Raw genomic sequence first — 27,933 nt, forward strand, 5'->3', positions numbered from 1 at the left:
GTGAAGAGAATACACTCTCTCTCCAATGGGAGAGTATAAATTAAGCTGAGTTGTAATATATACAACTTCTTGTGGCTGGGTGAAACACCTCCCCACGTCACTTTGGGAGAGGGTTTTCCTAATGAAGCAGAAACCCCAGCCCTGTCCCATCCCTGCATAGCTCAGGGCTATTGAGCAGAGGATCTCCTGCCTCTCCTGCTCCCACCCCCTGGCCCTCCTATGGGAATCCATGTGCCCAGGGGTGGGGGCAGACCAGCTCTCCTTTTATAAACCTCCCAGCACATCCAAGCTGGCAGCAGCGCCAGGAGGTTTGGCTTGCTCTGAGACATCCACCTCCCAAAGCCTGGGGTCCCTGGGATGACCAAAGGAGGAATGGAGTCAGTGGAATTGTTCACAACTGAAGGCAAAGGCAGGGGTTTGAAAGCCCAGAAGGAATTCTTGCCTGGGGATGTCATCTTTGCAGAGCCAGCCTACGCAGCCGTGGTTTTTGACAGGTAAGAGAAAAGCGCTTGGAAAACTCAGAGCAAAAATAATCTCGCTGCAAAATTTCATCTGGGTGGTTGTACAAAAGTTTGGAGGTGCCTGGATGACATCAGAGAAGGGATCAGAGGGAAGTCAGAAGTCTTCTGGAAAGACACCTTCACAGTTTATAGTGAATGTCCTTCCCAGGGCTCAGACCCGCTGGCTCACTTGCAGTAGGTGCAGTTTGTTTCCAGGATGTGACCCTGCAAGGTGCTGGTGGTGGAACCTTTGAGAGAAGCAGGGAAAGGTGCATGCACTCAGTGCCCCACAGAAGCAGCCCCGTGCTGCACTGCAGAGAACTGCCAGGAGCCAGGGTAATTCAGCTACAGGAGTCCCAGACTGGCTTTGCAGAAGTCTCTGGTGGGTAACACATGATAAAAGTGAGTTCTGTGGTGCTCTGCTCACTTTTACCATCCCCAGCTGCCCTGGAGCGAGGAGCTGGTGGGGGATCAGCAAGTGACAGTGTTTCTGTTAAACAGATTTAATATTTACAGCTGGCTGAGCTAACTGGAGACAAATGTCTGCTTTTGCTCTTTCACGAGACTGGTTTTGAATTTATGTTCACACTGATGTAGCCAGACTCTGAGTTCTGGTGCAAGGATATTTTTCTTTTCTGCTGCTTGTTTTAATCACAACATTCACTCAACCTGTGCTGCTGGTGTTGCTGGTTAGGTCCACACTTCTGCCCTTTGGATCAGTGGAAGATTCACTTAAATAACCTGGAAGAGAAAAGATGCAAAAATGGATTTCTGTGTTGATTTCCATTGGATTTAATATAAATTAAAGCCTCTGACACAAATGAAATTTCTTCAGCCTTATAACATGGTAACTGAGAACAGAATGTGGCCCTGATTTTTAAACTGAGGACTTAGATGGCAGCTGAAGGTTTAATTCTGAGCTGAAGAAAGTTGTGAGTGCTCTTCAAGGGCATCATGGTGAGTCCTGAGACTGAATTTTTAGCCCCAGACAGCCAGTGACTCCAGTAAATAACCCTAACCCTGCACACCAAACAGGGCTGTGAGCAATTCTGCTTAGCTGAGTTTGTCTAATTAAACCAGCTCTGCTGATGAAGTCTGGGGCACAAGCAGAGGCTGTGCTGCTGTATTAGCCCTGCTCATATCATAGCTGAAGCTGCTCAGTGCCACGGTGTGATCTGGCAGTAACAGAGAATTGGATATTAAATGTGCAGAGGAAGAAATAAGTTTTTTTATGTGTCTTTCATTCACTGTTTCTTTGTCCTTTAACTGTCAGTGGGTGAACATGATTATGAATCTTTGCCATAGCAGGAATGACACCTTTAGTTTTTATTTTAATATGTCATTGCAAGAGCTCACATGAAAAATGCCATATTTCACTTTAAAATGTTGAGTTCTTGAAGTCTTAACCCTGAGCTCAATTACAGGAGTTGGTGACAAAATAATTTCTCCTTGATGTGTCCTTTTAGCTCTTCAGTCAGTATTGTTTCACTCATGTCACTAGCTGGAATTTTGTGGTGATTTGCTTTGGAAGTGCTACGGACAATTATTTCTATCAAATGCCTTATTAAAAATACTTTTTTTTTAAACAGCTGGAAACATCTTGGCTTTTGATGGTGGGTTAAAAATATTTTTTCTTCCATGTGCAATGTTGCACCATGCAGAGAGCAGAGCTGCCCATGCTGAAGAGCTGCAACTTTGCTGCATTTTCAAATGTCACTGGTGTAATGTGAGATAAGGGCAGAAGCTGTCACAGCTCAGACTGCAGGCTGGGTCTCAGGCTGAGGTTTCCAACAGAAAACCTCAGATGTGTTTCCCTCCCTTCCTGCCCAAGCTGGGCTTGTTTAGCTCCCAGAGGGCAGGTCCAGAGGTTGAGCAGCAGAAGTCAAGGTAAGCACAGCCCTTCTCTGCAACTGTTGAGCAATAACAACGGATTCTGACCCTCCTGTGGCACATTTCATCTCAAAGCACTGAATATGGGTCAGGGGTGAAACACAGTCCCAAAATCTCCGAAACAGACCAAATGCTTGTTGGTAAGAGCTTAGCAGGACATAGCCTGGGTGTGAGATATAATGGAAACACACATTTTTCTTGTGGCTATTACCCTGATGCTTTTCTTCCACACCCAGGGCTTTGGCTTTAAAGGTCCCTTCTATTGCTGTCCCAGGGTTTCAGCTGCATCAAACTCCATTGAATTAATTGCTGTCAAAGAAGGGTTGCCTGCATCCTCATATTCTTTATTCCTGCAAGATTACATCCACACCTGGCCTTGGTAGCTGGTTTTATCCTAGAGGAAATGCTGTTGTCTCTGCATGGATGAAGAGCCCAGTGAAGGGGCATGTGCCTTTCCTAGCCCACAAACACAGGTGTATAGCTCCTAAAATTGCTGTTGAATCTACACTATTAGAAAAGGGCCTCAGCCTGCACAGGGAAACCCAAAATCCAGAGTCCCTCATCCTAATTCAACTCAGTATCTCCCATGCCTTGCTGAAAGCACTGTGTACTATGGAAAAGGGACTCAAATATGAATGAGTGCTGGGTTTAAGCTTTTGGCTCAGGCCCTACCAAATATGTGACCAGATTTTCCAGAGATCTCAGCTGTCTTTGAGGATAAAGACCACACAGATGCACCAGAGTGCAGAGCTGGTCTCTGCTTTGCAGCCCTTTGAAGAACTCAGTCCTTTGAGAAGTCCATTCCCAGTCTGTGGGTGTTGAGACCCTGAAATCCTTCCCCTGAGTTTTGCTGTTGAAAAGTGTCTGGAGGGCAGCTGCAGTGCAGAGGCCACACAGGGATTTCTGTATGGCTGCATAGGATGTGCAGGCAAAGCAAAGATCTCTGAGATTAGGAGGAGCAGCTCTGCAGAGATACAACACTGTTGTGCTGTCCAGAGCACAGCTTGGAATGGAGATCAGACTGGGCTATCAGCCACAATTTACCTGGCCAATAACCAGATGGTCAAGTTTAAAGTCAGTAGCAAGTTACACATGGGAGCTTAGACGAGCTGCCAGGCAAATCAATCAATGCCCTTCCTGCATTTACCCAGGAAGTCAGGGCTGTGATCACTGCTGGGAGCTGTTTGGAGAGGTTCTTCTATCAGCCCACTATGGATCCAACCCATATATATTTATATATTTATATATACATATATATATATATATACACATATATATTTATATATTTATATATTTATATATTTATAAATATATTTATATTTGTCTAAATGCATATATGTACACACACATACATCTATATATATGCATTTTTATATATACACATACATACATTTATATATAAACACTGTGGATATCACAGTACAGACTCCAACCTGACTGACATGTGTAGATAGAGATGGATACCTAGGCACACAGATACATGTGAGGAGCTGTCAAAGTAATTTGTCACCCAACTGCACTTTATTGATGTCTGTCTTTCAGCAGGAAGCTGAATTTGAGGAATTGAGATTTTATTTTGCTAGGAAAAAAGGCAAATGTTTCCTTTGACAAAACTCTATCATCAGGTAGAGCCTAACACTGGACTTCTGTGTCCAGACAAGTGAATCCAACACTAAATGCTGATATAATTATTGGAATTTTGTATGTTCAGTGAACACAGACATCTACCTTTGAGCTGAATGGCTTTCCAGACCCCACTGAGTCTGGTGGGGAATCTCTACTCAGACACAGGGGGTTAAGATGAGCACATCTAGGTGTCCAAATCTACAGGCTGCATCCCACCCTGGAAATCCCTGAAGGTCACAGGGACCCTGAAAGCCCCTAAAGTTGTTTAAGTTGGGGAGGGCTTGTACTCTTTAGGACAATGATGGCCATCTGAGCAGAAGTTTTTTACATAGTGCCAGAGACTTTTAATCCAGAAGTACGTAAAACTCAAAGAAAAATGAGGTTCCTATAAACACCAGCCAGCTCACAGTCAGATTTTAAGGCCAGAGCATGACTCACAAGGCTAACCCTGTTCATTTCAGGGGGGTTGGACTAGGACTGGGTGACCTTTAAAGGTCCCTTCCAACCCAAACCATTCTGATTTTATGATTTTATGACTTAGTTGCTTAACACAGTGTGTACTTAGCATTGACTCCTCTATCAAGCCTGTTACTTCTACCTGAATGAGAGCAGGCTGCTTAAAGAAATGGTGAATACTGATGGCAAAGGGATGCAGAACTCTGTGTGATTTCCAGGATAAAGTGCAGACACAGCCTGATCTCTGATTTACCCTTGCTGTCCCCAGCTGAAATATCACCCAGAAAACATCACTGTCAGGCTTTGCTCTGATGTAGAAAGCTGGAAATGCATCTTCTCAAGGGATTCTTTGCTTTTGTTGGGGTAATTTTTCAATTTGCAAAGGTCTTGAGCCTCTCACTGAAGCTTTTTCTAATGCTCCCTCCCTCTTTGCTTTCTCCCTGAAGATCCCAGGTCTCCTTTCCTCCATCACCTTCCTGACCATGGCATTCCCAGTGCCTGGTCTCAATGTGCTGTATGTGACCTTCTCCTCTGACACATCCCTTGGCTCTCAAACCTACAAGAGTTTACATTTCCTATAAGCAAGGGGATGCCACATATGTCTCTGTCAGCCTTTGCCAAGAGAAATTTGCTCTTTAACCAGCAGGATTTCAGGGACAGTGGTCAAGGGAAACAGTGTCATGTGGTGGAAAGTTGAGATCACCTGAAGGTCTGCTTGATGAGTGATCTGCAAATTGATAAAAAACTGAGATCATGCAATTTTTGCGTGTCTTTTTGATGTACAAACAGGCCAAAAACATTTTCCAAGGAAATGTGGGGAGGTCTGCTATTGTAGTTAGGATGATCTAGACATATAAGAAATCCAAAATTTTCCATAACAGCATAACTGAAAAGATTATGGGAAAAAATTCTTTGAGTTGTCACCAATAAAAACTGAGAGCTAGTGTGATCATATTCATATTTTAAAAATGTTCTGGGGTTTGATCTTTTATTACTATCTCTTTTGTTCAAAAGCCTAATTAAAACCTGGGAACAAACCCAGATTTCTAAAAGAAAATCTCACCCACACCTCTAAGAAAAGGCTGGGAAATCTTGTAATGAAAGACTAAAAATAAAATAGTCAAAAATTAGTCTAAAATAAATCCTCCTCTCAAATCAGAAAAACTAGGATATCTCATCCCTGACATTTTAAAGATGAAAGTACTAAGCTCCAACTCTTTTTTAAAGGAGCAAACCCATTCTTATGCTGATAATTCATCTTTAGGTAGCAGGTGCATTTTCTTAGGCTGTTGTCTTTAATGAAGTGTTACAGCCTCTGCTTTGAAAACCAAGGAGACTTTGCCCTACATCCTAAGTTGTTCTTATGTTGTTCTCTGTAGCAGACTGAGGAGAGAGATGTCCTGCCAAGCAATAATAAATAGGATTTAGGTGTAAGTTAGGCTATGTCTGTGTATCATCTGTGATGTACAGAATAGCAGGGACCCATGGTTAACAGTTTGGGAACTACTCACTGTGTCTATCAGCTCCTCAATGAAATCCTCCTCGGTTCTTTGCACTAAAGCCATCTCACCTGGCTTCCCCAGGCCGCTGAATGAGATGTTTTGTGTGCTGGATGGCAGATGTTCGGGCTGTGCATGTCTCAGAGATGAGGGTAATACATTTCCTTGTGACAGTGCTCAGTTCTGGCAGGTCCAACAGACCTTAATCTGTCTGAATCCAATCCAAGCAGTTACAAGAGTTATTTGTTTCTTGTGCTTTCACTGCAAGCTGGGCTTGCAGGAGCCATGGTTTAGCTGTCAGTGCTGTGTTACCTCTTGCATTTGTTGGCTGGCACGTTGAATCACTGTAGCTGCATTCAGGATTAGTTGGAGCTGTGTGTCCCACCTAAGTGTGGGGGTCCCATTTGCCAGGGTCCCAGTTGTTGATTTCTCTGGGTCTAGATTTTAGACACTTGAGACAGTAAATTGTGTTTGGACTCAAGTGTTTATTATTTCTGATCAATAAAACAGTCTCACTACTGTGAATCCAGCAACTTTTCATTAGAAGGCACAAAATGGCCAACAATCTCTTGTTCCAAGATCTTTTAAGACTAAACTATCCAATTAAGAAAGGACACCTGGATTATTTTCCCTTTTAACCCAATAACTCATCCCACAGAGCCCACAATGCAGACTCTTCTGCCCAATTACAAAATGCCACCCAAACCCATGAAGAAGAAGAAGGAAGAAGAAGCATGAAGGGGAAACCCAGGATGACACCCTGTGCCCTCCATCTTGCTTCCATCCACAGCATACTAAAAATCCCAAAACCTCAATTTCTCCCCAAGTGATACACCCACACTGCTCTCTATAATCTATTTCACACTTCTGTGGATTCCAGTCTATCTTGAAGTCTGGGAAACTTTCTCCATGAATGAGGGTGAGAGTCAGTGCTGCCCTGGGGGTCAGGGCACTCCAGAGCAGACAGAGAAATATTCCCTGTGGTGCCCTGGGTTTCCACACCTAAGTGACACCAGAGCATGTGAGCCCTTCAGAGTTCAGCTGGGTTGATGCTGGGGTGGGAAGGAAAAGTGGCCAAGGAAACCTGAGGCTCCCCACAAAGTCATTCAGTGACTCAGTCAGTGGCATCTGCCCTCTAAGTCAGCCCTAAATCCTGACCTGGCAAGCTTGTGATGGGCTGGAGGCATCACTGTACTGAAGAAGGTCCTGGTTTGGGCAGGGTGAGAACCAGTTCTCACTATGTGTGGAAAAGGGCACTGATCACCTCAGGGGTTGTGGAGTGCACAGACAGAGCAGAAATCAGTTGTGCTGTCCCTGTGATGAGGCAAGGGAAGCTGAGCAGCAAGAACCAGAGGGTTCAGACCTCCAGGGTTCCTTGGTGGGTGCCACAGCAGAAGGCACCTCCCCAGGCTCCTCTCCAGGAACTTTTAGTGCTGCCTTTGTGCCTCAGGTTTTAGCTTTTATATTTTTCAGATTCTGTGCTGCTTTGGTGTGTAATTCTGAGCTTCATATTAGGGGATGGTGAGCTCTCTGCACAGAGCAGGAAGACAAAACAATTCCTTCTCTACCTGGGAACCAAGGACAAATCTCAAACCCAAGAGCATAAACAACGTGGACTGAAGAGAGAAAAACAAGAAGGATGGGACTTCATAAACTGAAGCTGTAATTGGACAATTAACTCCAATATGCAAATGGACCAGAACTTATAAAAATTACAGACCCTGTGACTGGTTGTGCATTTTGTGACCATTTTGGTTCATCTTGGGTGCAGCCCTGGCTGGGCTCTTGTGCCGCCCAAGGTGCATCCATGGAGGCCTTCTAATAAATCCCTACTTTATTCTTTAGCTTTGTCCAGCCTCTGCTCTAGCTCAGCCCTCACAAGGCATCAGCCTGGCCATGCATGGGCATGGGCTGCTCTCTGTTCTGGAGGGGAGATCTGGGGTACCTGGCACCATTTTGGGTTGTGTCAAACACTTTCTAGACCAGACAGAGAAGGTTTTGTAGACCAATGATTTCCGCAGGCTGAGAGACTTAAATTTAATCTCAGTCTGCTCCACCTGGAGAACCTCAGCCTTGCAGAGGGGATGAGAGAGGAGCCTGTGAACCATGCAAGCCTTTGGTGTCTGGGTGTTGTGTGTCTCCAAGACAGGTGGAACCAGAACCCAGCCAAGGCAGAGCCCCACTTTGTCCCTCCCTTTTGAAGCATCCAGCTCTGAGCTCCTCTGACACAGCAGGAGTTTCACAACTGCCAAGGGGCACCTGGGGGATTTAGGTGCTTGCAGATGCTTAAGCAATGCTATTGAAGTTTTATGGAATGGATCTCAAATACTTGCGTCCTCTTATTTTTTTTTACTGTGCCAGGAGTTGAGCCCAGGCCTCTAGAGTCCTGATAACACACAGAATCCACAGATCCAGTATTCTTTGAGACCATTTTGGGGCACAGAGGATCCCATAATGGTTTTGTAAGAGCTGCAGTATTTCTTACACTTGCCAGTCAGATTACCTGGGAGTGATTGTCTCTGTAGTTTCAACACCACAATGGCTGCTCCTTCTCTTTCTCAGAAAGTCTTGTATAACATTTTTGGAGCATTTCTGCATCTCCTCAGAAATGAGGGATCTCCAGAGCTGGTGCTAAGTTCTGACAGCCAGGTTTGCTTTGGAAAATCTGGACACCCCATGCAATAAACAGCAAAATGCAAAGTCAGCATTTCAGTATTATTTTATTCTCCAGGAGCAAACTGAGGGGAGAGAAGTACCTGTTGAAGCCTTGGATTTTTATTTTTTTTTTCTTTCTTCCTGATGGCCCTTAAAACACTTGGATGGCTGGAGGGACCCCCATTCCCCATGTGAGATATCTCCCTGTGCTTCCTGGCACGATGTAACCATGTGGGTTTATCAGCTCTCTGGCTCTGCTTTGCCTTACAAGGAGTTTAATCTCTCTTGCACCTCTCTGCCCCCCTGACCTGACAGCTGACAGAGCACAGCCTCACATTTCTCACCAGCTCTCAGTTCTCCCATTGGACACAGTGGAGCTGGCTGCATCCCCCTTCCCAGACACATTTCCCCATGCCCATCCCAGCTGCTTGCCTTACACTGGGCTCCCTCCAGCACTGCTCACTTTCCTAAACCTTTTTTTTCCAAAACCTCATTTTTGCACATGGTTTTGTCTGATGTGGGGGTCATCCTGCTTTTAAATATGTGGCCCTCTTTGTCCTGCAAGAGCCAAGGCACAGGGTAGATTAAGTCAGCAGCTCACACAATATTTTTGGAGAAAAGAAAATGCATTTAAAATGTACTGTGATATAAATATAAATATGCATATGTATGTGTGTACCTATATATAGGTATAGGTAGCATAGAGACAAAGGAGAACCTTTGGGCTGGAATCTCTGGGGCTGTGAGTCTGATTCCTGCTTGTGGCATCCTCCTTACATGCTCATCAATAATCTTTTTTTATTTCCCCATGCCTCAGTTTCCCCAGTCTGCACTGTGCACAATTATAAATGTTCCTTTGATCACGAAGCCTCTGTGGTTCCTGAGCTTTTTGCAGTGAGGAGAACCTCCCTTCTGGCACCAGCAGTGCCTGAGTGATGGGAATTTAAATTCTCCTGTACTGTCAAGCCTGGCTGGAGGCCCAGATAAAGTGGGTGGTTGCCTGGAGAAGCAGACAGCTGCAGACACCAAATCAGGCACTGAAAAGCCATCTCTAGCAGCAAGGGGAAAGTCCCAAAATTTTTTGGACAGGAGACCAAAGTGTCTCCCCCTCCTTCTCAGTGAATTAAGTTCTAGGAGCAAGAGCTGGACACCTGAAGGGGAATATGGGGGAGGTTTTCCCCCACTCTGGGACCCTGGACACTCTCAGAGGGAGGATGTGAGGTCAGACTTCATCATCAGAATCCTCCCCCAGCCTTGGTTATAGTTACATGCACACAGTTGTAGGATGCTTCTTGGAAATCCTGTTTTGAACTCCCCAAAGATGAAATACCCCTTTTGAAGGGGTCCCAGTTATTCCATCACCATTTAACTTACAGCAACAGCACCAGGCAAGAACACAACCATTAAGCTGGGTGGGATGTTTCTCCATCCTCCCCAAAAATCTTGAGGGGTTCATTGTTGTGGTGTTGAGAGGGTCCCCAGGATGAGGTGAGAGATGAGAATCTGACTCCAGGTTCTCAGAAGGCTGATATTATATTATTATATTATATTAAACTGATATTCTAAAACTATACTAAAGAAAGAGAAAGGAGACATCAGAAGGCTAGACAAGAATGAATAATAAAAAACCCGTGACTGACTCAGAGAGTCTGACACAGCTGGCTGTGATTGGTCATTAATTAAAAACAATTCCCATGTTTTGATAAACAATCTCCAGGCCACATTATAGAGGAACAAAACATGGAGAAGCTGAGGCTTCTCATCTTGCCAGGAGAAGAAATCCTGGCAAAGGGATTTTTCATAAAATACCACAGTGACAGTTCATTTGTGTGCAGGGGTACAAAACTGGCAGGGACTTCACTGGGCAGAGCTGGGGCCTCACTGATCCAAGGTGTCCTTCTGTCCTTGCAGCCTGACACACGTCATCTGTCACACCTGCTTCAAGAGGCAGGAGAGGCTGCACCGCTGCGGGCAGTGCAAGTTTGCCCATTACTGCGACAGGACCTGCCAGAGAGCAGCCTGGCTCAACCACAAAAACGAGTGCTCTGCCATCAAGAGGCATGGCAAGGCACCCACCGAAAACATCAGGTGAGAGCTGGCCCCCGTGGCCTGGGAGAGGACAGGACAGACCTGGGACATGTTCTTCTTGTGGCAAAGAACAGCTGGGTGTCCTGATTTGGGCAAGGTAGAGGTGGGAGAAGGTTTAGGATAGGCCAGGAGCATCCTTGAGATAGGGAAGGTACGTGGAGGAGTGTTGTGGTGTTGTGAGGGTCCCCAGGACGAGGTGAGAGATGAGAATCTGACACCAAGTTCTCAGAAGGATGATTTATTATTTTATGATATTATATTAAAATAAATTATATACTAAAACTGTATTAAAAAAAAAGAGAAAGGACTCAACAGAAGGCTAGACAAGAAATGATAATGAAAACTCGTGACTGACCAGAGTCCCAACACACCTGGACTGGGATTGGTCATTAAGTTAAAACAATTCACATGCTGGGTAAACAATTCTCCAGATCACATTCCAGAGGAGCAAAACATGGAGAAGCTGAGGCTTCTCATCTTGCCAGGAGAAGAAATCCTGGTGAAGGGATTTTTCATAAAATATCATGGTGACAGAGGAGCATCAGTGGTGCAAGAGATGTGTTCTTGTTTAGGTTTTTTTTGGTGCTGGGCCCCAAAAACTCTGAACATGGTAAGGTAAAGCTACCCTGCATGGTTTAGGAAGTGTGGGAAACTGGGGAGGAGGTGGGAAAGTGAAAGAAGAGATGGGTTCTTCCCCAGTTTGCCTATAGGATACACTAACTTTATTGTATTTGCTGGGAATGTCCCGATGAAGGCAGGAATGATGAATCTGACTCCATGTTCTCAGAAGCCTAATTTATTACTTTATAATACTATATTATATTAAAGAATACTATATTATATTAAAGAATACTATACTATACTAAAGAATACAGAAAGGATACTTACTCAACACTAAAAAGGTAGATAAAAATGAAAATAATGAAACTAATAATGAAAACTTGTGACTCTCTCCAAAGTCCTGACACAGCTTGGCCCTGATTGGCCAAAGACTGAAACCAATTAACACCAGAGTCCAATGGAACAATCACCTGTGGGTGAACAATCTCCAAACACATTCCACATGAGCACAACACAGGAGAAGCAAATGAGATAAGAATTGTTTTCCTTTTTTTGAGGCTTCTCAGCTTCCCAGGAGAAAAATCCTGGGCAAAGGGATTTTTCCAGAGAATGTGAATGGCACATACCTTGTCTTCACATTCTAGCTCCACCATAAAAAAATGAGAGGAATCCTCAAGGGAACTGGGAGCAGTTATGGTGGGCTGGGGACCTGGGGATGTGTAGAACATCTCCAGATGAGAACACACGTGCTGGGACAAACCCTGCATCTCCCTGTCCTTCAGAAGGCTGAGGATGCTGACCATCCATCACCCACTGGATGCTGAGCCTGTCTCAGTCAATCTACCTTCACACCATTCCCCCCAGGAGATGAGTTTTGATGAATTTTGTTTTCTCCACGATGAATTTTGATGAATTTTGTTTTCTCCACGATGAGCTTTGATGAATTTTGTTTTCTCCACGATGAGCTTTGATGAATTTTGTTCTCTGCCCGTGGTGCTGGTGCTGTGACCCCGTGGCTGTCCCCTGGCAGGCTGGCTGCCCGCATCCTGTGGAAGATGGAGCGGGAGGGCACCGGGCTGTCCGAGGGCTGCCTGGTGGCCATCGAGGAGCTGCAGAACCACGTGGACAGCTTTGGGGAGGAGGAGAAGAAGGAGCTGCGTGCTGACGTGGAGAGCTTCCTGGAGTTCTGGCCGCCCCACTGCCAGCAGTTTGGGATGCAGCTCATCTCCCACATCTTCGGGGTGGTATGTCCAAGGGGGGCAGTGCACCTGGGGAGGGTTTGTAATGCCAGCTTGCGGAGAAACTCTGCAGCTGGCCTCATGGGAGGATGGCTGACTTCATCCCATTCCCCACCTGCTTCTCCTCTGCACTGATACTGGGAAACTGAGGCATAGCAAAGGCTGAAGCATTTTGTCTGTCTCAATGTGCAGACAAGTGTTTTGCTCAACCATAGGTGCTACATTTTCATCACAAGTCCCACCGGGCATCTCTCTGCACCTGGGAGAGCTGAGAAAGTGTATTTTTAGTGTCTATACATCTAGAATATATTTGAATATAGAAGATCTGGTTTAGTAGATACATTAATGTCTACTAATATTGTGTGCATTAGATTTTTTACATTGACATAATAGATACAATAAAAATAGTAAAAAATGGAAATATATTTAATAATATCAATCACAAAGTTGTTAACTACACATTTTTGTTCTCAGTGTAGCAGAGAGGAAAATTCCAGTTCAGGCTGAGCTGCTCTGCTCCCAGCCCTGGGTATCCCTGCACTGCCCCCTCAGCTCCCAACACTGCCAAGAGGAGACACAAGCTCTGCTCACCCCTCTGCCAGTGGCTGCTGTGCAAGACAAGCTGGTCTTTGCCACTCCCAGCACAGGGAGAGGGCACAGCATGCTTTGGTCCTTTCTTTTGGTACCCACACCACAAAGAAAACCCAGTCCAGTGGACACAGGGAGACCTTATGTGCTAGTGACCAGCACAGCTTGTCTGTGCAGGAGAAGGAAGTACAGAAAAACAACAGAATCAGTTCACAAAGGAAATAAAACTATTAACAGGATAAAATAATCAGCAGCTGAGTTAATTATTTCCTTTGATTTATCCTATCATGTTTTCTCTTTGCAGATATTTCCATTATTTATGCTTGTGGCTAAAAACTGCTCTGTTCATAATAGTGTATCATATAGAAACGTGAAATAATTCATTCTTGGAATATATGCCATGCAAAAGTAGTAATGCTGAAAATTCACAGCAAAGAGTAGTAGCTGGTTTTTATGAGTTTTGAGGGCAACCCAGCAAACATGAACAGGTTCAATACAGCAGTCAAGGTTAATTTCTAACTGATACCTGTTTTCATGAGTGTGAACTTTGCTTTCTGCTTGAATTGCCTCAAAGTCATTTTCCTGTGACCTTTCTCTGGATTATTTTCAGGAACCAAATATAAGGAAATCAATGCATGGCCAAACCAAGTTTATCTTAGGCATCCCAAGTGAACACTGACAGCAAATATTCTCTAACATTGACTCAGCTCTGGCCTGGTCCCTCTGCACGAGTCCTGCATTGCTTCTCTTCTGATGCTTTATGCCAAATGGAGTGTTTCAGCTTTTTCTGCTTTAACACTTCTTCCTGCCTGTGTTTTGGGGCTAGATCAGCTGCAATGGCTTTACCCTCAGTGACCAAAGAGGACTGCAGGCTGTTGGTGTGGGAATCTTCCCCAACCTCTGCCAGGCCAACCACGACTGCTGGCCCAACTGCACTGTCATCTTCAACAATGGCAAGTGAGTGGATTTCTTTCCTTTGGTGCAGCAGGGATGGATCCTAACAGCCAAAACTCAGCAGGGTCTGCCACCCCCAGTGCCAGACTGCCCCAGAAAATCTATTCATTCTTCTTTCCTTCTCTAGCTCAGAAAAAAAACCCCAAACAGTATTTTCTTGCTGAAGACAAACTGGTTTTTCTCCTCGTTATTTAAAAAATTGCCATCTGATGCACTAACAAATACATAAGATTTGACTCCAAATCCAGCAACCAGCAAAGAATTTTTCCCTAGTCTCTTATGAGTTTTGTAACTAGTCTCAAAATAGGTAGCTAAAGTAGTAAGCAGCTGTTTAACTCACCCCTTAGATTGAAGTCTCATTTATAGACAGTTGAGGAGTAATTCTACTTGCAAATTATCACGGATTATGCTGAGTCTCCAACCCAGGAGTTTCTCCTAACTGAAGCTTGCACTCAGCTGTGTATCACTGTCTGCTGGTGTGTTTATAACCATTCTAACACAGCCCCCAGCTGGTGAGAGTGCCATCTCAATTAATCACTGATTAACTCTTTAGCAACGGGACCTTAGTGACAGGTGTGATTGTTATCTGCAAGCAGAGTCACCTGAGAGTGCAGGGTGCTCTCAGTCTCTGGTCTTTTCCTATTCCCACCCCAGTCCTGTAAGAAAACCTCTGCAGGATGAGTGAGATGGGAAAACATTCAGTGGGAAATGGGAGATGTTTCAGCAGAGCTGGGAGTGGAGGTAGCCCACAGGAGGGATGCTCTGCCCTTCCCAGTTTCCAATCCATGGCAGGTATAAGCTGCTGTTGATTCAGAAAGTTGCAGTGTGTGCAAAACATTAACTGTGGGAAATTGCTTGCCAAAAACTGCACAGCCACAGGATTTCCTCTGATCTTTCTGCTATTTTACAGCTACCTGTCCTCACTAAACTTCAGTGCTATAACTTAACCACCCCTCTTCCCCCCTGCCCCTCCTTTTTTAACTAACACATTGGTTCTGCACTCCAGTTATCACTGCTGGTTTTCCCTGATAAAACTACACCAGAATTTTCCAAGCAGCTGATAAGCCAAGAGAAAACAAAACTGGGTGATTACCTTGGTGGGAAATAGAGTCTGATCCAAAGTCAGGTTGGAGTCTGTACTATGATATCCAGTTGCCCTGGATTGGATCCATAGTGGGCTGATAGAAAAGCCTCTCCAAACAGCTCCCAGCAGTGATAACAGCCCTGACTTTCTGGGTAAGTACAGGAATGGCATTGATTTGCCTGGCAGCTTGTCAAAGCTCCCACATGTATCTGGTTACTGACTTTAAACTTGACCATCTGGTTATTGGCCAGGTAAATTGTGGCTGATAGCCCAGTCTGATTTCCATTTCAAGCTGTGTTCTAGAGAGCACAGCTGATGTCAGTGGAGACCTTTCTGTGCAGGAGATCCAGTCCCCTTGCTCCTGCCAAATATCAGGAGCAGGTTTTTTGTGTTCCCTGACCTAGACCACTCCTAAGATCACAGTGCCAGGGTAGTTCTCCACCAAATCCTCTATGGCCCAGGGATGGACAGTTTGGTCCTGGCAGCTGCACATCCAAAGGGAAGCTCTCCTGCAGTGCCAGGCACAGGCAGCCCCCTTGTCTCCTGTCAGTGCAGTGTCCAGTGCTATGCCATGTACCCATTTTTTTGTTGTTGTACTTGTACACGTGTAAACTGCAGATGTTTGTTTTGTCTTTCAGTCATGAGGCTGTAAGATCAATGTTCCACACACAGATGAGGTGGGTCAGTCTTGAAAGCATCATTCTCCTCCATTACCCTGTACCCCCCATGTCTAATGGAAAAGATGCAAAGACCCCAAGGGGCTCCCTCTGTTTACTCCAAATTCCACTTTTCCTGTTTTCTAAACTTCTCCTCTTTCCCTGTGTAAAGCCCCACTAAACCCAAACCTCACTTAACTCTGCATTTTGTAGTAAATTAAAATAATAGTGGTAATGGACTGTCTTCCCCAGGGTGAATTCACTCTCTGCCTTCCCACCCCCTCCCTTGGCTTCCTCCCTGTCAGTATTTCCCCTCTCCACTTCTCATTTCTCCTCCCCTGACCATGGCAAGAGCATGAAAGTCAGAACAAGGTCTTGCTAATCTTGTACAGCCCAAAATAAAGCCTTGCATATTAGGAGATGAGAAATGACTGTGTTACTGACACACTAAATACTCATGCAACTCATGTTTCTCCTGCAACAAACTGTGCCCGAGGAATGTGTTGCCTACAGGAGCAGTACCATGAGATGTAGGTTTCAAATCCCTTTTATCATAATCCATGATTAATGTTCCACCTTTTAATGATGCCACTGTTACCTGATCCAAACCAAATAAATCACAAAAATATGTGCAAAAAAAAAAGTCTTTGCTTAACTCATGGCATTTGGTACATTATAGTTAGTGTTCTTAAGGGGACACTGTTTGCCTTTAAAATTTAATTTCAAGCAGGCATGCACTTTCCTCAAAGAAGATGTGAAATGCATTTGAAGTGCTCTTCTCCACCACTGAATCTTACTCAGTACATTATAGATAGGGCCATAAAAAAGGGGAAAAAAGAGTTTCAATTCTGATTAGAGTTGCTATTTGGGGCAATTTGAGTTTTGAGCTATCAGGCACTCTCTGTGCCTGTGCATGCAGCTATCCAGGTCCCTGCTGCTCGTGGCAGACACTGGGGAAAGAGCCCTTGACAAGCTCAGTGGTGTGCTCCTGGCTGACAGTGTCTCTTTAACTACAGTATTTAAAATATGCCATGTGTTTCCTGGCTTACCCCAAGGGCTATCAATGCCCTCCACACAAGGGATGGCTGCTTAAAATACCCCTGTGGTGCTTGGGCTATCAGGGGCATCATGAAAGTCAGAGGCTTGATTTTGCTTCTCTGGTTGCATGACTCACTTTGACAAGGATCCTGTGAAGTGTGAACAGGAATGTTTATGTGTGTAAACTTTTCAGATGGGAATTGCTCTTTTTTGTGCACTTCCTCCTGGAATAGCTGGTTGCACCTTTCTCTGTCTGGCACTTTCCTGTGGTTGTGACATAACTAATAGCTGCCCTTTGTGACAATGGCATGTTTGGTGGTAAATTTTGTATGAAACTTGGTTTTGATATGGCAACACCCAGAGAAGATCAAGACCAGCCTTGGAGAAGAATTTTGACAGCAGCTTTAGCAGAGCTGGAAGACAGAGCTACGCCCTTGGTACTGAGAGCCTGTAACAGGAATTCCAAGGGAATTAAAAGGGAATTAAAGGAGAATTAAAATCCCTTTGCAAAAACATGATCCCATAGAATAAGTCATGTCCTTCCCAAAAGACTTCCTTCTAAAGCACCAGGTGATAGCTGTGAGTCCTCTGCCACCTCTGCCTTTGGTGAGGCTTTTGTTGGGTTCCACCTAGGGCACCTCATGCTCAGGTGGGAGCCAGCAGGTCCCCCCCAGGTCCATCTCAGGGCAGACATGTACATTAAACACACTGTTGAGCTCACTAGTAGCTGGGAGAGGAGGTGGATACAAAAGAAGCCCTCACAGTTGGTATTTGATGGATTTTTTCCCCATTCTGGCCAAATTCTCTAGCCAGTTGTGCCTGTTTAGCCCCTACATCTGAGAGATGGCCCAGAGTAACTGGGACATTCAGTATGTGGAGTGAAACAGCAAGGGAATAGCTCTGCATCTCCACATTATTTAAGACCTTTTGTAGGGAATGACATGAGGAAAAGGGAGGTACAAAGGTCTGGCTTTCCAAATCCCATCATCAGGGGCTTGCCATGGATTTCAGTAACAGAGATTGGCAACTGAATTGTGGTAATGGGGCAAATGAGCTACTTAAAAATAGACTCTCTCCAGATAATTACTTCTAAGCTTTTATGTGGAAGTGCATGAACAGGGTGAGGGCATCTCTTATGCAGCACCCAGAGGGAATTTATCTTAACTTTTCAAAGTGAAAATGATACCAAAGGCAGCAGAGCTCAGGATCTGGGAGTATAGCCAGGGGTGTGTGGGTAGAATGCAAAACAGCACTTAAAAAAAGACCCCAAATCCAAACTCAGCATTTTGGTGTGTATTTCTGATCTCAATGTTTGTTTTTTTTCTTCTGGTGAGATCTGCAACAAACTAAAAATTGATGTCTAGGTTGAGTCACCACATGGATAAATTAATGGAGCTATAACTTCTTTATAGCTCAGACCTTTACATACCCCTACCAGGGACTTGTAGAAGAGCAGGAAAACCTGGTGTGAGTGTGTTCATGCTCTGTATTCAGTTACCAGGCTGCTGTTCACCTCTGCACTGCCTCCCTGAAGACTTAAAGCAGCGCCTTAGGGCGAGGGCTCACCTCTGCAAGCAGGGCAGGCTGCAGGATTTGTCCCTGCCAGCTCTGTGGCTGCACTTCTGCTTCTGCTGCTTCTCCAAACGCACATCCCATCTCCTGTGCCCCCAGGATCGAGCTGAGGGCCCTGAGCAAGATTTCCCCGGGGGATGAGCTGACAGTTTCCTACGTGGATTTCCTCAGCCTGAGCGAGGAGCGGCGGACGCAGCTGAAGAAGCAATATTACTTCGACTGCACCTGTGAGCACTGCAAGAAACAGCTCAAGGATGACCTGATGCTGGCAGTGAAGGCAGGGGAAAGCAAGGTATGGTCTGTCCTGCAGTGTCCAAACCCAGGGGTTGTCCGGTCCGGCTGTCTGTCTCTGCCCCGACACGGGTAGGGTGGTTCTTGGGTGACGCGCGTTTCAAAGGACGAGTCTGGACTCTTCAGCTTTTCGGTCTTCTGATTGTTTATTGTTTCTTATCTACAAAATTTTCTGTCTGCGCAACAGAGGTCTGATCTGCAAGGCAGCTAAGGGCACTCTGACCACCCACGGGGCGGTCATGTCTTTTTATACTAAAATCTACGTACATGATATTTACCTTTATTTTCTAATACTTTTCACCCATGTTGGCAAGTGCACCTTCACCATAAACCAATCCCCAAGTGCCAACATCACCACAGGAGATGGAAGACAAGAAGAAGAAAGAAGAAGGACGAGACACGCCCTGATCCCTCCATCTTGTCTCCATAACCCCCCTGTACCAAAAACCTTAAAGTTTATATTTCACCCTCTAAATGTGTCCCTTTTACACCCTTCACTCTAAAGTGATTCTCAAGCCCTCAAACTCTTGTCACTTCTGTGGATGGATCAAAATCAAGCCACCAAACACTCTTGGCAACATTCCAGGATTTCCGAGACCCCCAAGGGTTCTCCTGGCAACTCTGGACATCCAGAGCGATGTGCTGAGTTCCCACAAGGGGTGGCTGCTTCTCCTCTACCAAGGCACCTGTGGGTCTCTAGGTTTGTGGTTTCTCAGCAGTCTCGATAGGAACATAGTCAGATTTTGGCATTGCAAAAAAAATGAGAGCAGAACTGAACCTTGATTGGGCACAACAGCAATTCAAGCCCAACATGCAAGGCTAGCTTAATCCTTATTATGCAAGATAAGTACAGTTTTTAATTTTAAAAACCTTCCAGAAGTTGCCTTTAACCTAAAAATCCAACAATAGACAGGATGCAAAAATATTGTAAAATTAGGTCTAGAGCTGAGAAAAAATGCTGACATTTTGAGATTGTTGTGGTTTTTTGTTTGTTTTTGTTTGTTTGTTTGGTTGGTTTTTTGGGGTTTTTTTTGTTGGTTTTTTTTTTGGTTTTGTTTTGTTTTGTTTTTGTTTTCTGAAAAACTGCAAGGGACTCTACATTCTGAGTGCAGAAAGAGAAATGTGTTGCAGGTGACCCACGGTGACAGGACTAATGAGGGCTGCTGGAACTCTGTGCTTTGTACCCTCACAGCGGCTCCAGGAATGTGGGAAGCCTGAACTTCCAGCCCCTCTTTGCAAAGGCCTGTCACAAGGAGTTTGCACCTTCACTTGACATCTTTGCAGGCTTGCTGCTGGCAGACTGACTGTGAGGAATTAACATGTTGAACTGCTCATTTTTAAGAAACCTTTCTTTTCCTTGGAGGTCTCACGAGTCATCCAGTAGGAGGTATAAGGCTGTATCTTGCTGTTGGCAGTGGCTTGGCCAGCAGCTCCAGTTTATGAGTGTGCTGCCAGCTCTAAGAGCTTCTTTTTAGTTCCTCTGCCCAAGGATATAATTGCTCACAGGTTTTGTGATCTCTGGCAGTGTTAGCTTGGGGATTTCTACTCCTGCAAGCCTTATAAAGTTTATAAGGGAAGGCAAAGCAAGGCAGAGCAATAAGTGTATCACCAAGTCATTGATCTGCAGTGTTGAGCAGTCCCACCATGAATCAAAGAGCCCAGGGTTGATGTGGAGCAGGTGGGAAAGGAAACAGAAAAGTTGGGATGAGGAAAGGTGGGAAATGAAACAGAAAAGTTGGGATGAGGTAATGTGACCTCACAGAAGCAGTGCCACCAGGAGAGGCCCAGTGAGATGCAGCTTCCTGGGAAGGAGCACAGAATTCTCAGCCTCCCTCTCAGGAGGTGCCAGGATGCCAAGCTCAGTCCTGTAACTCTTCTTTCAGAGAGATGCAGCCAGGTAAGGCTGGATACTGCAGAGTGCAAATCTGTCCTTGAGAAAGGTTTAGAGAAATACTATTGAGCTGATACAAGGGAGGTGCCTTATAGGAGTGACAGGAGATGGAACTAGAGGAGACCCTTTCCTTGCTGGGTCAAGTTCTCCTCTGCTGCAAATGACCCTGCTATAAACCCATTTTAAATTATCAAGCTTCATCTTACAGCTAATGCTGACAACTGTACCTCTGCACTTCTAATATAAAGCTGTTCAGAGCTCAGTTCTCTGATGCAGAAGGATTTTTATCTGGTTTTCTGCAGGAGTATTTTTGAACACATTCTCCAGTAGACAGCATTAAAAAAAAAAATCTCATCCCTCATTCAACACCTGCTATCAAGTCTTGACTGAACAGTGAGACCATGAATCACAGACTGATTTGGCTTGGAAGGGACCTTATAGATCATCTCATTCCATCTGCCCTACCATGAGCATGGACACCCTTCCACTAGACATGCACCATTCCCTTTTGGGGAGCACAGCACATAGCAGGAAAACATGCACTTCTGGGGGAATGTCCTCCACAGTGTGAAGTGCTTGTGCAGAAAAAGCCTGTAAGTATGCCAGGTGCATGATTTCAGCTATTAAAAATACACCCCATCCACAGACAATAAGTATCCAGGCTGACCTCACGCTCAGAGCACGTTGGCTGTGTCACATTTCCTGAGCTCAGGCACACCTGTCTGGGGGCAGCAGCACTCACAGCTGCATGGAAAAAGAGCTAGGAATACATGGGAGATGGACAGCTTCCATCCTCAACAGCTGCTCTGACCTCCAGTCCTTCACCCCTTCCAAAGAGTAGCAAAGTTCCCATTGTTTATAGTGGCAACTGACTTAGAAGTCTAGTAAAGGCAAGGGAGGATTTTTATTAGACAAAGCCACTGTGGAAATGCTGCTTAAGGTGCCTATTCTGGGAGTCTTGACTCAGACAGCACAGCAATATGATTTGCACTGACATTAACATTGCCATTAACATTGCCTTTGGGTGTGCTCCGTGCCCCAGGACACCCTGTGCTGCTCAGACAGCTGCCCAAATCTGATTAGCTACAGTAGCTTCAGTATAACGCTATAGAATAATAAATCATAACACAAATGTTAACATAATAACATCTGAAACAGGGGTAAATGGATCTGAAAATGATGGGTTTTCCTTCAATACTAGACTTTGAAGAGGATCTCCCAACTAGATGAATTTCAGATTCCTCAGAAGTCTCATTGACCAGGTGTGGCAAAAAGACAATAGTTCAGTCCTACAGTCCTGACTGCCAATCTTTGCATCCTTCATTGCAATGTTGGGACTCTGCTTTTGATCTACACCCAGAGGTCTTTCCTGGCTGCTGGCTCTGCTGTGTGTCTCCAGACCAGGCTCTTGCCAAAAATTCCCAGAGTCATGTGACTGTGGGCTGATTTCAGATTCCTCATTTATGAAAAGGAAGGCCATGATAGATAGAATTGTTGGGAAGTGCAAATTTGAAGGGCTCAGAGAAGCAGAGGATGAATGGTTGTGCTGGATATCATGTTATATTTCAGTATTAAGAGAAGAAAGAGGTGGCAGCTAATTATGAGCTCATTAGTGTTTTGCCAGGGGTTCCTAGATGTGCTTCATGTCTCTAAATGCATGGTGAAACACAAACTTCTTTGAGGTGTGAGGGAAAACACATTTCCCTATCGGGGTGCAGCTGAAATCTGACCTCAGACATCTTAGGGAATTTGGAAATAATGACAGCATTTCTCAGGGTAGGTAAAATCCAGGGATCTTTCCTATTCCACTGATCTCTCATTGAAGAGCCTCATTTCTCTCTAGCAGCTGCACTAAGAGCACCTTATACTCACCAGCTGGTGGCTTTCACAGCCTCTTTGGTACCTCACAAGACCTCACAGTTGCAGGGTGAATTCTGCCCCTTCTCCAGAAGGGAAGAGTGGCAGGGAGGGTTGAGGAACCTAGCCATGCATCTCAGAGGCACATGGCCAGTACCCTGACAGGAAACACTCAGTGAAATCAGCAGGACCTTCACCTTTTGACCTGGAACTGGGACATTGCAGCCCACTTCAGCCTTGGGCAGGTCTGAGGGGCACACTGGCATTTGCAACCAGCAGTGGGAAGCGGTGATGTGGGAAGCATCCCACCAGGGTGATTTGGACCAAGCATTCTTTCAACCAGCACCTCCTGGCATGTGTGAGGCAGTGCCTTTTCCTCATTGGTGTCCCCACTGCTGTCCCCAGCCCTCTGCAGACACGGTGAAGGAGGTGATCCAGCTCTCCAAGGACACGCTGGAGAAGATCAACAAGGCCCGCATGGAGGGACATTACCATGAGGTGAGTCCTGGTGCTTCTGCTCTCTTGCTGCACACACACTGCCCAGGAAAGGAGGCCTTGTCCCCCTCTACATTCCTGATTTATGGATGAAACTGTAAAGCACAACCATGTCTGAGACACCCCAGACTAATTTCTTTTGTAGTGATGACACCAGGAGATTCAGGTGACTTCCAGCGCCTCTGACTGACACAGGTGTTGAAGCCAGGGCTCCCGGGTGAAACTCTTGAGTTACAGGGCAGGTGTAACGAGTCAGCCCTGGCAGGTAGCCTCAAAAAAAGAAGGACAGTGGGTTTGGGAAAGGAACAAGACCATCAGGGGTCTTTGTGTTGATCTCTTCAGTGTCCTGTGTTGCTCATTTGTTGGGTGCTGAGGATAGGTGTGTGGTTTGGGTGAACCATGTCCCACCTTGGAGCCCAAGCTGCAAGGGCAATGGCTGAGAGAACTCAAGCAATTTCTTTTTTCTCTCTCTCTTTTGCTCACCCAGGAAATATTTAATTGTTCTCCTCAGAAAGCACTCCAGGTTGAGTAATGACCTCTGGGTTTTAAATGTCTTTGGGAAAAGGCTGAAGCCCCCTGGAACAGAAATCTGGACACTGACTCATGGCTAGATCAGGCATGGAACAGTGCAGCTCTGTGTCTCCAGCCCCAAGGGTATTAAGAGTATTCCTTGCATTGAATATTTTCAGAAGGCTGGTGGATGGCACTGGGGTATGAGTCCTACAGGCACTTGGTGTCTTTCTTCTCCTGAGCAGTAGAAATCACTTTTTCCTCACCAGTTTTAGGAGTGTAAGCCTGGGAGAGAAAGCTGTGAGTTCCAATCATTTTCATAGGCTGAATTCTCTCAATAAATCAAAGCACATCCTCTCTCAAAGCACATCCCCAACCTTCACAGAGGCTGGCTCAGCTTCTGGGACTGCTATGGACTGTGGAAACCACAGGGTCTTGGGTCAGCTTCAGGCCCAAAGGTGTAGGAATGTGCCTTCTGTAGACAGAGTGACAAAACTATCCTTTGCACCCTTAAAAATGAAATAAGTCTAGAAGTTTTTTTCTTTGATCAGGTGAAAAAGGCATCTTATAGGCCTGGAGAACTTCACTTCAAACTTAAGGATAGCTAATTGGACAGGAGCCAAAAAGTCCTGCCTGGGCAATTTACTAGGAAAAAAAGAAAGCAAAGCAACTTATTGCTTTTGTGAGGTGTTTTACCAGGGGCAGGAGAGCCGACCTGGATCGGTTTTTCGCTGTAAAGAGTTTTGTTATTTTGCCTTTTATTAAACCTTTTTGTTTCCAACACTGCAACAGAAGCCATCCTGCTGATTTTATGCCTTCTAAGGTAGCTGAACTATCTTGGGTGTGATGTAGACCTCCAAGAGCTTATGAGACCTGGCTTGAGGAGGCTCCTATTTCACAAAGGTGCTTGGACTGACCTTTCCTGTCCCTGCTTCCTCCACACCCAGGTTGTGAAGCTGTGCCGTGACTGCCTGAAGAAACAGGAGCCTGTGCTGGGGGACACCAACATTTACCTGCTGAGGATCCTCAGCATTGCCTCCGAGGTGCTCTCCTACCTGCAGATGTTTGAGGAAGCAGCTGACTATGCCAAGAGGATGGTGGATGGCTACCTGTGCGTGTGTGCCCTACTCCTGGCAGCTCTCTGTGCTCCTGCCATGTTCAGCAGTGTGTCACAGGAATCATTTTCCTAGTCTGCTCCCATGAGGGCGGTGATGGTGAAATTCATATGGGGACCTTTTTGTACCACCAGACAGAGAGGGGTCCCTTCCTAAATGCACAAAGGCTCCCAAACACCTTGATTTACTAAACTGGAATTGGCAAATGGTTTAGGAACATCTTTCACTGGCCTTTTTGTTTTGTCTCAGAGGCATCTTAGGGCTGCCCTGATAGGAAGACACAGAGCCTGGGCTGTCACTGCAGGAGATGCCTGTTCCCTGCACCCTGCAGGAAAGAGAGGTCAAAGAGAAACCATGTCAAATGGCTGTCACTCAAGATGTCCCCTCACTCCTCAATATTACATGGATTTTCTCTTGGCTCATTATATAGTCCTATGGTAAAAGCTTACTGAGAATAAAGAAATTCAGGTTTAGATCCAGGGTAAACCTCACATTAAAAATTACATGCTTTATTATTACTGAGGTTTTATGACAGGACTGATGAGTCCTGTCATAAAACAGAAGGGAAAAAAAAAGGAAAGAAAGAAAAAGAATGGAAACTGTTGAGAAGAGAGAAAAGCCTAATTCATCATCTCATTCACCCTCCTGCTGAGGACATCTCACTCATTACTTATCTTTTTGGGCATTCTACTCCAAAGGCCTGTTATATTTTGTTCATTTGCAGAGGGGTGACAGTCACCTCCCTGGCTTGCAGGCCTGACCAGCAACTTCATGTCCCAGCCCTGGTGCTGAGCTAATTGACAGAGAGAAAATTCCTTCCCCTCTGTGTTCCTCAGCTTTTCAGCCCATGTTTAGAACCTTGGTAGTTTTCTTTCTTGCTATAAGTGCCAATTCAAAATTCCAAAGAAGCCCTTGAGAGTGGGTTTTCAGCTAAGTCCAAGCAGCTTCTAACTCTGCTTCAGCTTTCAAAGTTGGATATAGAGGAGAACTTTCATTTTTCCCACCTTAGGCAATGAAAATTCCCAGATGAAGGGATGCATCTGCAGAGGGTGAGATGAACATTTCTGGAGTTTCTGGAACCACCTGTTTCTCTTCCTGCTTTGAATGAGGAACTGGTGATTGTTGCATTGTTACCCCACTAAGTGTGTCGGGTTAAGCTGCTGCCCTCTGAGCTGTAGGCTCAGATCTGTGCTCTGCTTGTGCCAAAATATTGACAGAGCGTGGTTTTCTCTTGGCATGAGATGACAAAGCTTGGCTTTCTCCAAGGCAGGAGCTGAACTTTCCCAGTTCACATCCCATCTTTCATAACTCATGACCCTGTACAGCTCTGTCCTTGAGTAATGTGTCCCCTCCCCTTTCTAAGAAGGGCACATTTCAAGGGCATTAGCTGCAACAGGTTCTTCACCTGAGTAAACAACCTGCTCTTTGGCAAACATATAATGTCAGTGACACTTTTAGGAACCCAGATTTCTCCTGAACTAAAATTACCCAATGTTTTCCCAGGAAAATTTACCATCCCAACAACGCTCAGCTGGGGATGGCCGTGATGCGGGCGGGAGTGACTCACTGGCACGCTGGCCTCATTGAAGCTGGCCATGGCTTGATCTGCAAAGCCTATGCCATTCTCCTGATAACCCATGGACCTTCCCACCCAATTACCAAAGACCTGGAGGTAGGTGCCATCTCCTGTCTTGTCTCTGCTCTCTACCTGGGCAGGATTACAGTTAAACTGTAGAAACAACAACCTCTAAGAGCTGAGATGTATGAAGTGCTGACTGCTTCTTACCAGTGCTGTGGTTTTAATTAGATTCTGTTACATTCTGCTGGGAAATGCATGTCCTTTCTTATTGGAAATTTTCATCCCTGAAAATTCCAGCAAAAATTCATCCCAGCTTTATTCTGCACCAGAAGATACGTGAGAAACGGCAGCTGAGCCCCTGAATCTTCTTTGAAATTGCTGTGCCAAAAGACAGAGCCCCCATTTTTCCAGCAGGCTGATTTCACTGCTCTCAGATGAATGACATTGCAATTTGAGTATATCAAATTACATGTGGTGGATGTGCCCAGTTTCCCACCTGATTTTCTTTATTGGTGTCCATTCCTCTTTATTTAGCACTCCCCACTCCTTCTCAGCAGCAGTGTGTTTTTTCCTCAGATGACTGATAGATGCATTTCCTAGCTTAGAGTCAAGAGTGGAGATCCCAGGGAATTGCACCTGCTCAGATGTGAGGAATTATTTACAATTTCAGCTGGGGATCTATTATTTCTGTAGCCCCTAATTCACTTCATGTAACCTGTTTGCTTTATAGCATTCTCCTTTATTGCCCCCAAAAAATTATAGGATACTAGATGAAATCCTTTATTGATGTCTTAGTCCCCATATAGCAGAGCTATAACCTTTATTGGTGCAATTTTATATCTTCAGAAAAATTAATATCTACTACCTAAAGCCAACCTGTTGACTGTTTCCATATGTGTAGCAAAGGATGAGACACAGCACCTCCATTTCTGTGTTTCCCTTCACATTTTAGGAAGAAAACAGCAGATATATGGCACATGCTTATCGCTGTGCTCCTAAACAAAGGGCTGAATAAAGACACAGACAGGTGTAAATATATATCCTAGAATCCCTTTTGATCCTCTGCTATAATGCAGCACTAGGAATGACTGCTGCTGCTGAATCCTGGGGTCTAAAGGGTGCAACTGTGGGACTGAGCAACCCTCTTCTCCCACTTGAGGTGTCCCCCACCCTCGTGATGGGCCACCCCAAGGGCCAGGCCCAGGGTGTGGATGGGAAGTGCACTCATTTCCTGGCTCTGCACAGCATCACCTCCAGGTCCTGCATCACTTTTTGGAGTGTGAGGCTTCACAGTAGGCTGTGGAAAAGCTGTATGTGGGAAAGGCTGATGCTTTCTTCAGCACGCAGGCAAATGGGAGCGAGAAAGGAGCAGAATATCTGTGTCCAGCCAGCTTTGGTCCTGCTGGTGGGACACTGAGGGCAAGGTGCCTCAGCCACTGCATGGCCTAGGACATCCCTTGGGGACAGTGCCTGAAACTGGCAATGTTTGACTCACGTGCTTTGAGGTCCCTGTGTGCCAGGGTTTGTAACCTGCTGTGTCCCCAGGTCATGCGTGTGCAGACGGAGATGGAGCTGCGCATGTTCCAGCAGAACGAGTTCATGTATTACAAGATGAGGGAAGCTGCCCTCAAGAACCAGAAGATCCAAGTCATGCCTGAGCCCAGCAATGAGAATGCACCAAGCCTCTTCCACAAAAAAGAATAAACCCAGAGCTTGACACCAATTCATGCCTGCAGGATACCATCACCCGTGGTACTTCCAAACACTGGGAATGTGATACAGCCATGGGA

General features: G+C 45.4%; 1 protein-coding gene across 2 annotated transcripts; it reads left to right on the top strand.

The window, feature by feature from the left end:
* The first annotated feature begins 357 nt into the window (after window positions 1-357).
* On the top strand, window positions 358-27,847 carry SMYD1 (SET and MYND domain containing 1). 2 transcript variants are annotated; one of them, XM_066549239.1, is made up of 10 exons: window positions 358-494; window positions 10,538-10,714; window positions 12,306-12,519; window positions 13,928-14,058; window positions 15,778-15,816; window positions 18,505-18,697; window positions 22,850-22,942; window positions 24,397-24,560; window positions 26,068-26,236; window positions 27,689-27,847. In XM_066549239.1, exons 1-10 carry the CDS (start codon window positions 358-360, stop codon window positions 27,845-27,847), a joined length of 1,476 nt encoding a protein of 491 aa, XP_066405336.1. The 2 variants fall into 2 exon arrangements, with proteins under 2 accessions (XP_066405336.1, XP_066405337.1); XM_066549240.1 differs by lacking the exon at window positions 15,778-15,816.
* Window positions 27,848-27,933: the final 86 nt, after the last annotated feature.

The sequence above is a fragment of the Molothrus aeneus genome, chromosome 4 (genome assembly GCF_037042795.1).
Source record: "Molothrus aeneus isolate 106 chromosome 4, BPBGC_Maene_1.0, whole genome shotgun sequence".
Taxonomy (NCBI): domain Eukaryota; kingdom Metazoa; phylum Chordata; class Aves; order Passeriformes; family Icteridae; genus Molothrus; species Molothrus aeneus.

Excerpts from the sequence above, each read along its gene's own strand:
- SMYD1 (XM_066549239.1), top strand. The coding sequence starts at position 358 with ATGACCAAAGGAGGAATGGAGTCAGTGGAATTGTTCACAACTGAAGGC. Across the intron at positions 495-10,537 it reads GCAGCCGTGGTTTTTGACAG|CCTGACACACGTCATCTGTC; the intron begins GTAAGAGAAAAG and ends CTGTCCTTGCAG. Across the intron at positions 10,715-12,305 it reads GCACCCACCGAAAACATCAG|GCTGGCTGCCCGCATCCTGT; the intron begins GTGAGAGCTGGC and ends GTCCCCTGGCAG.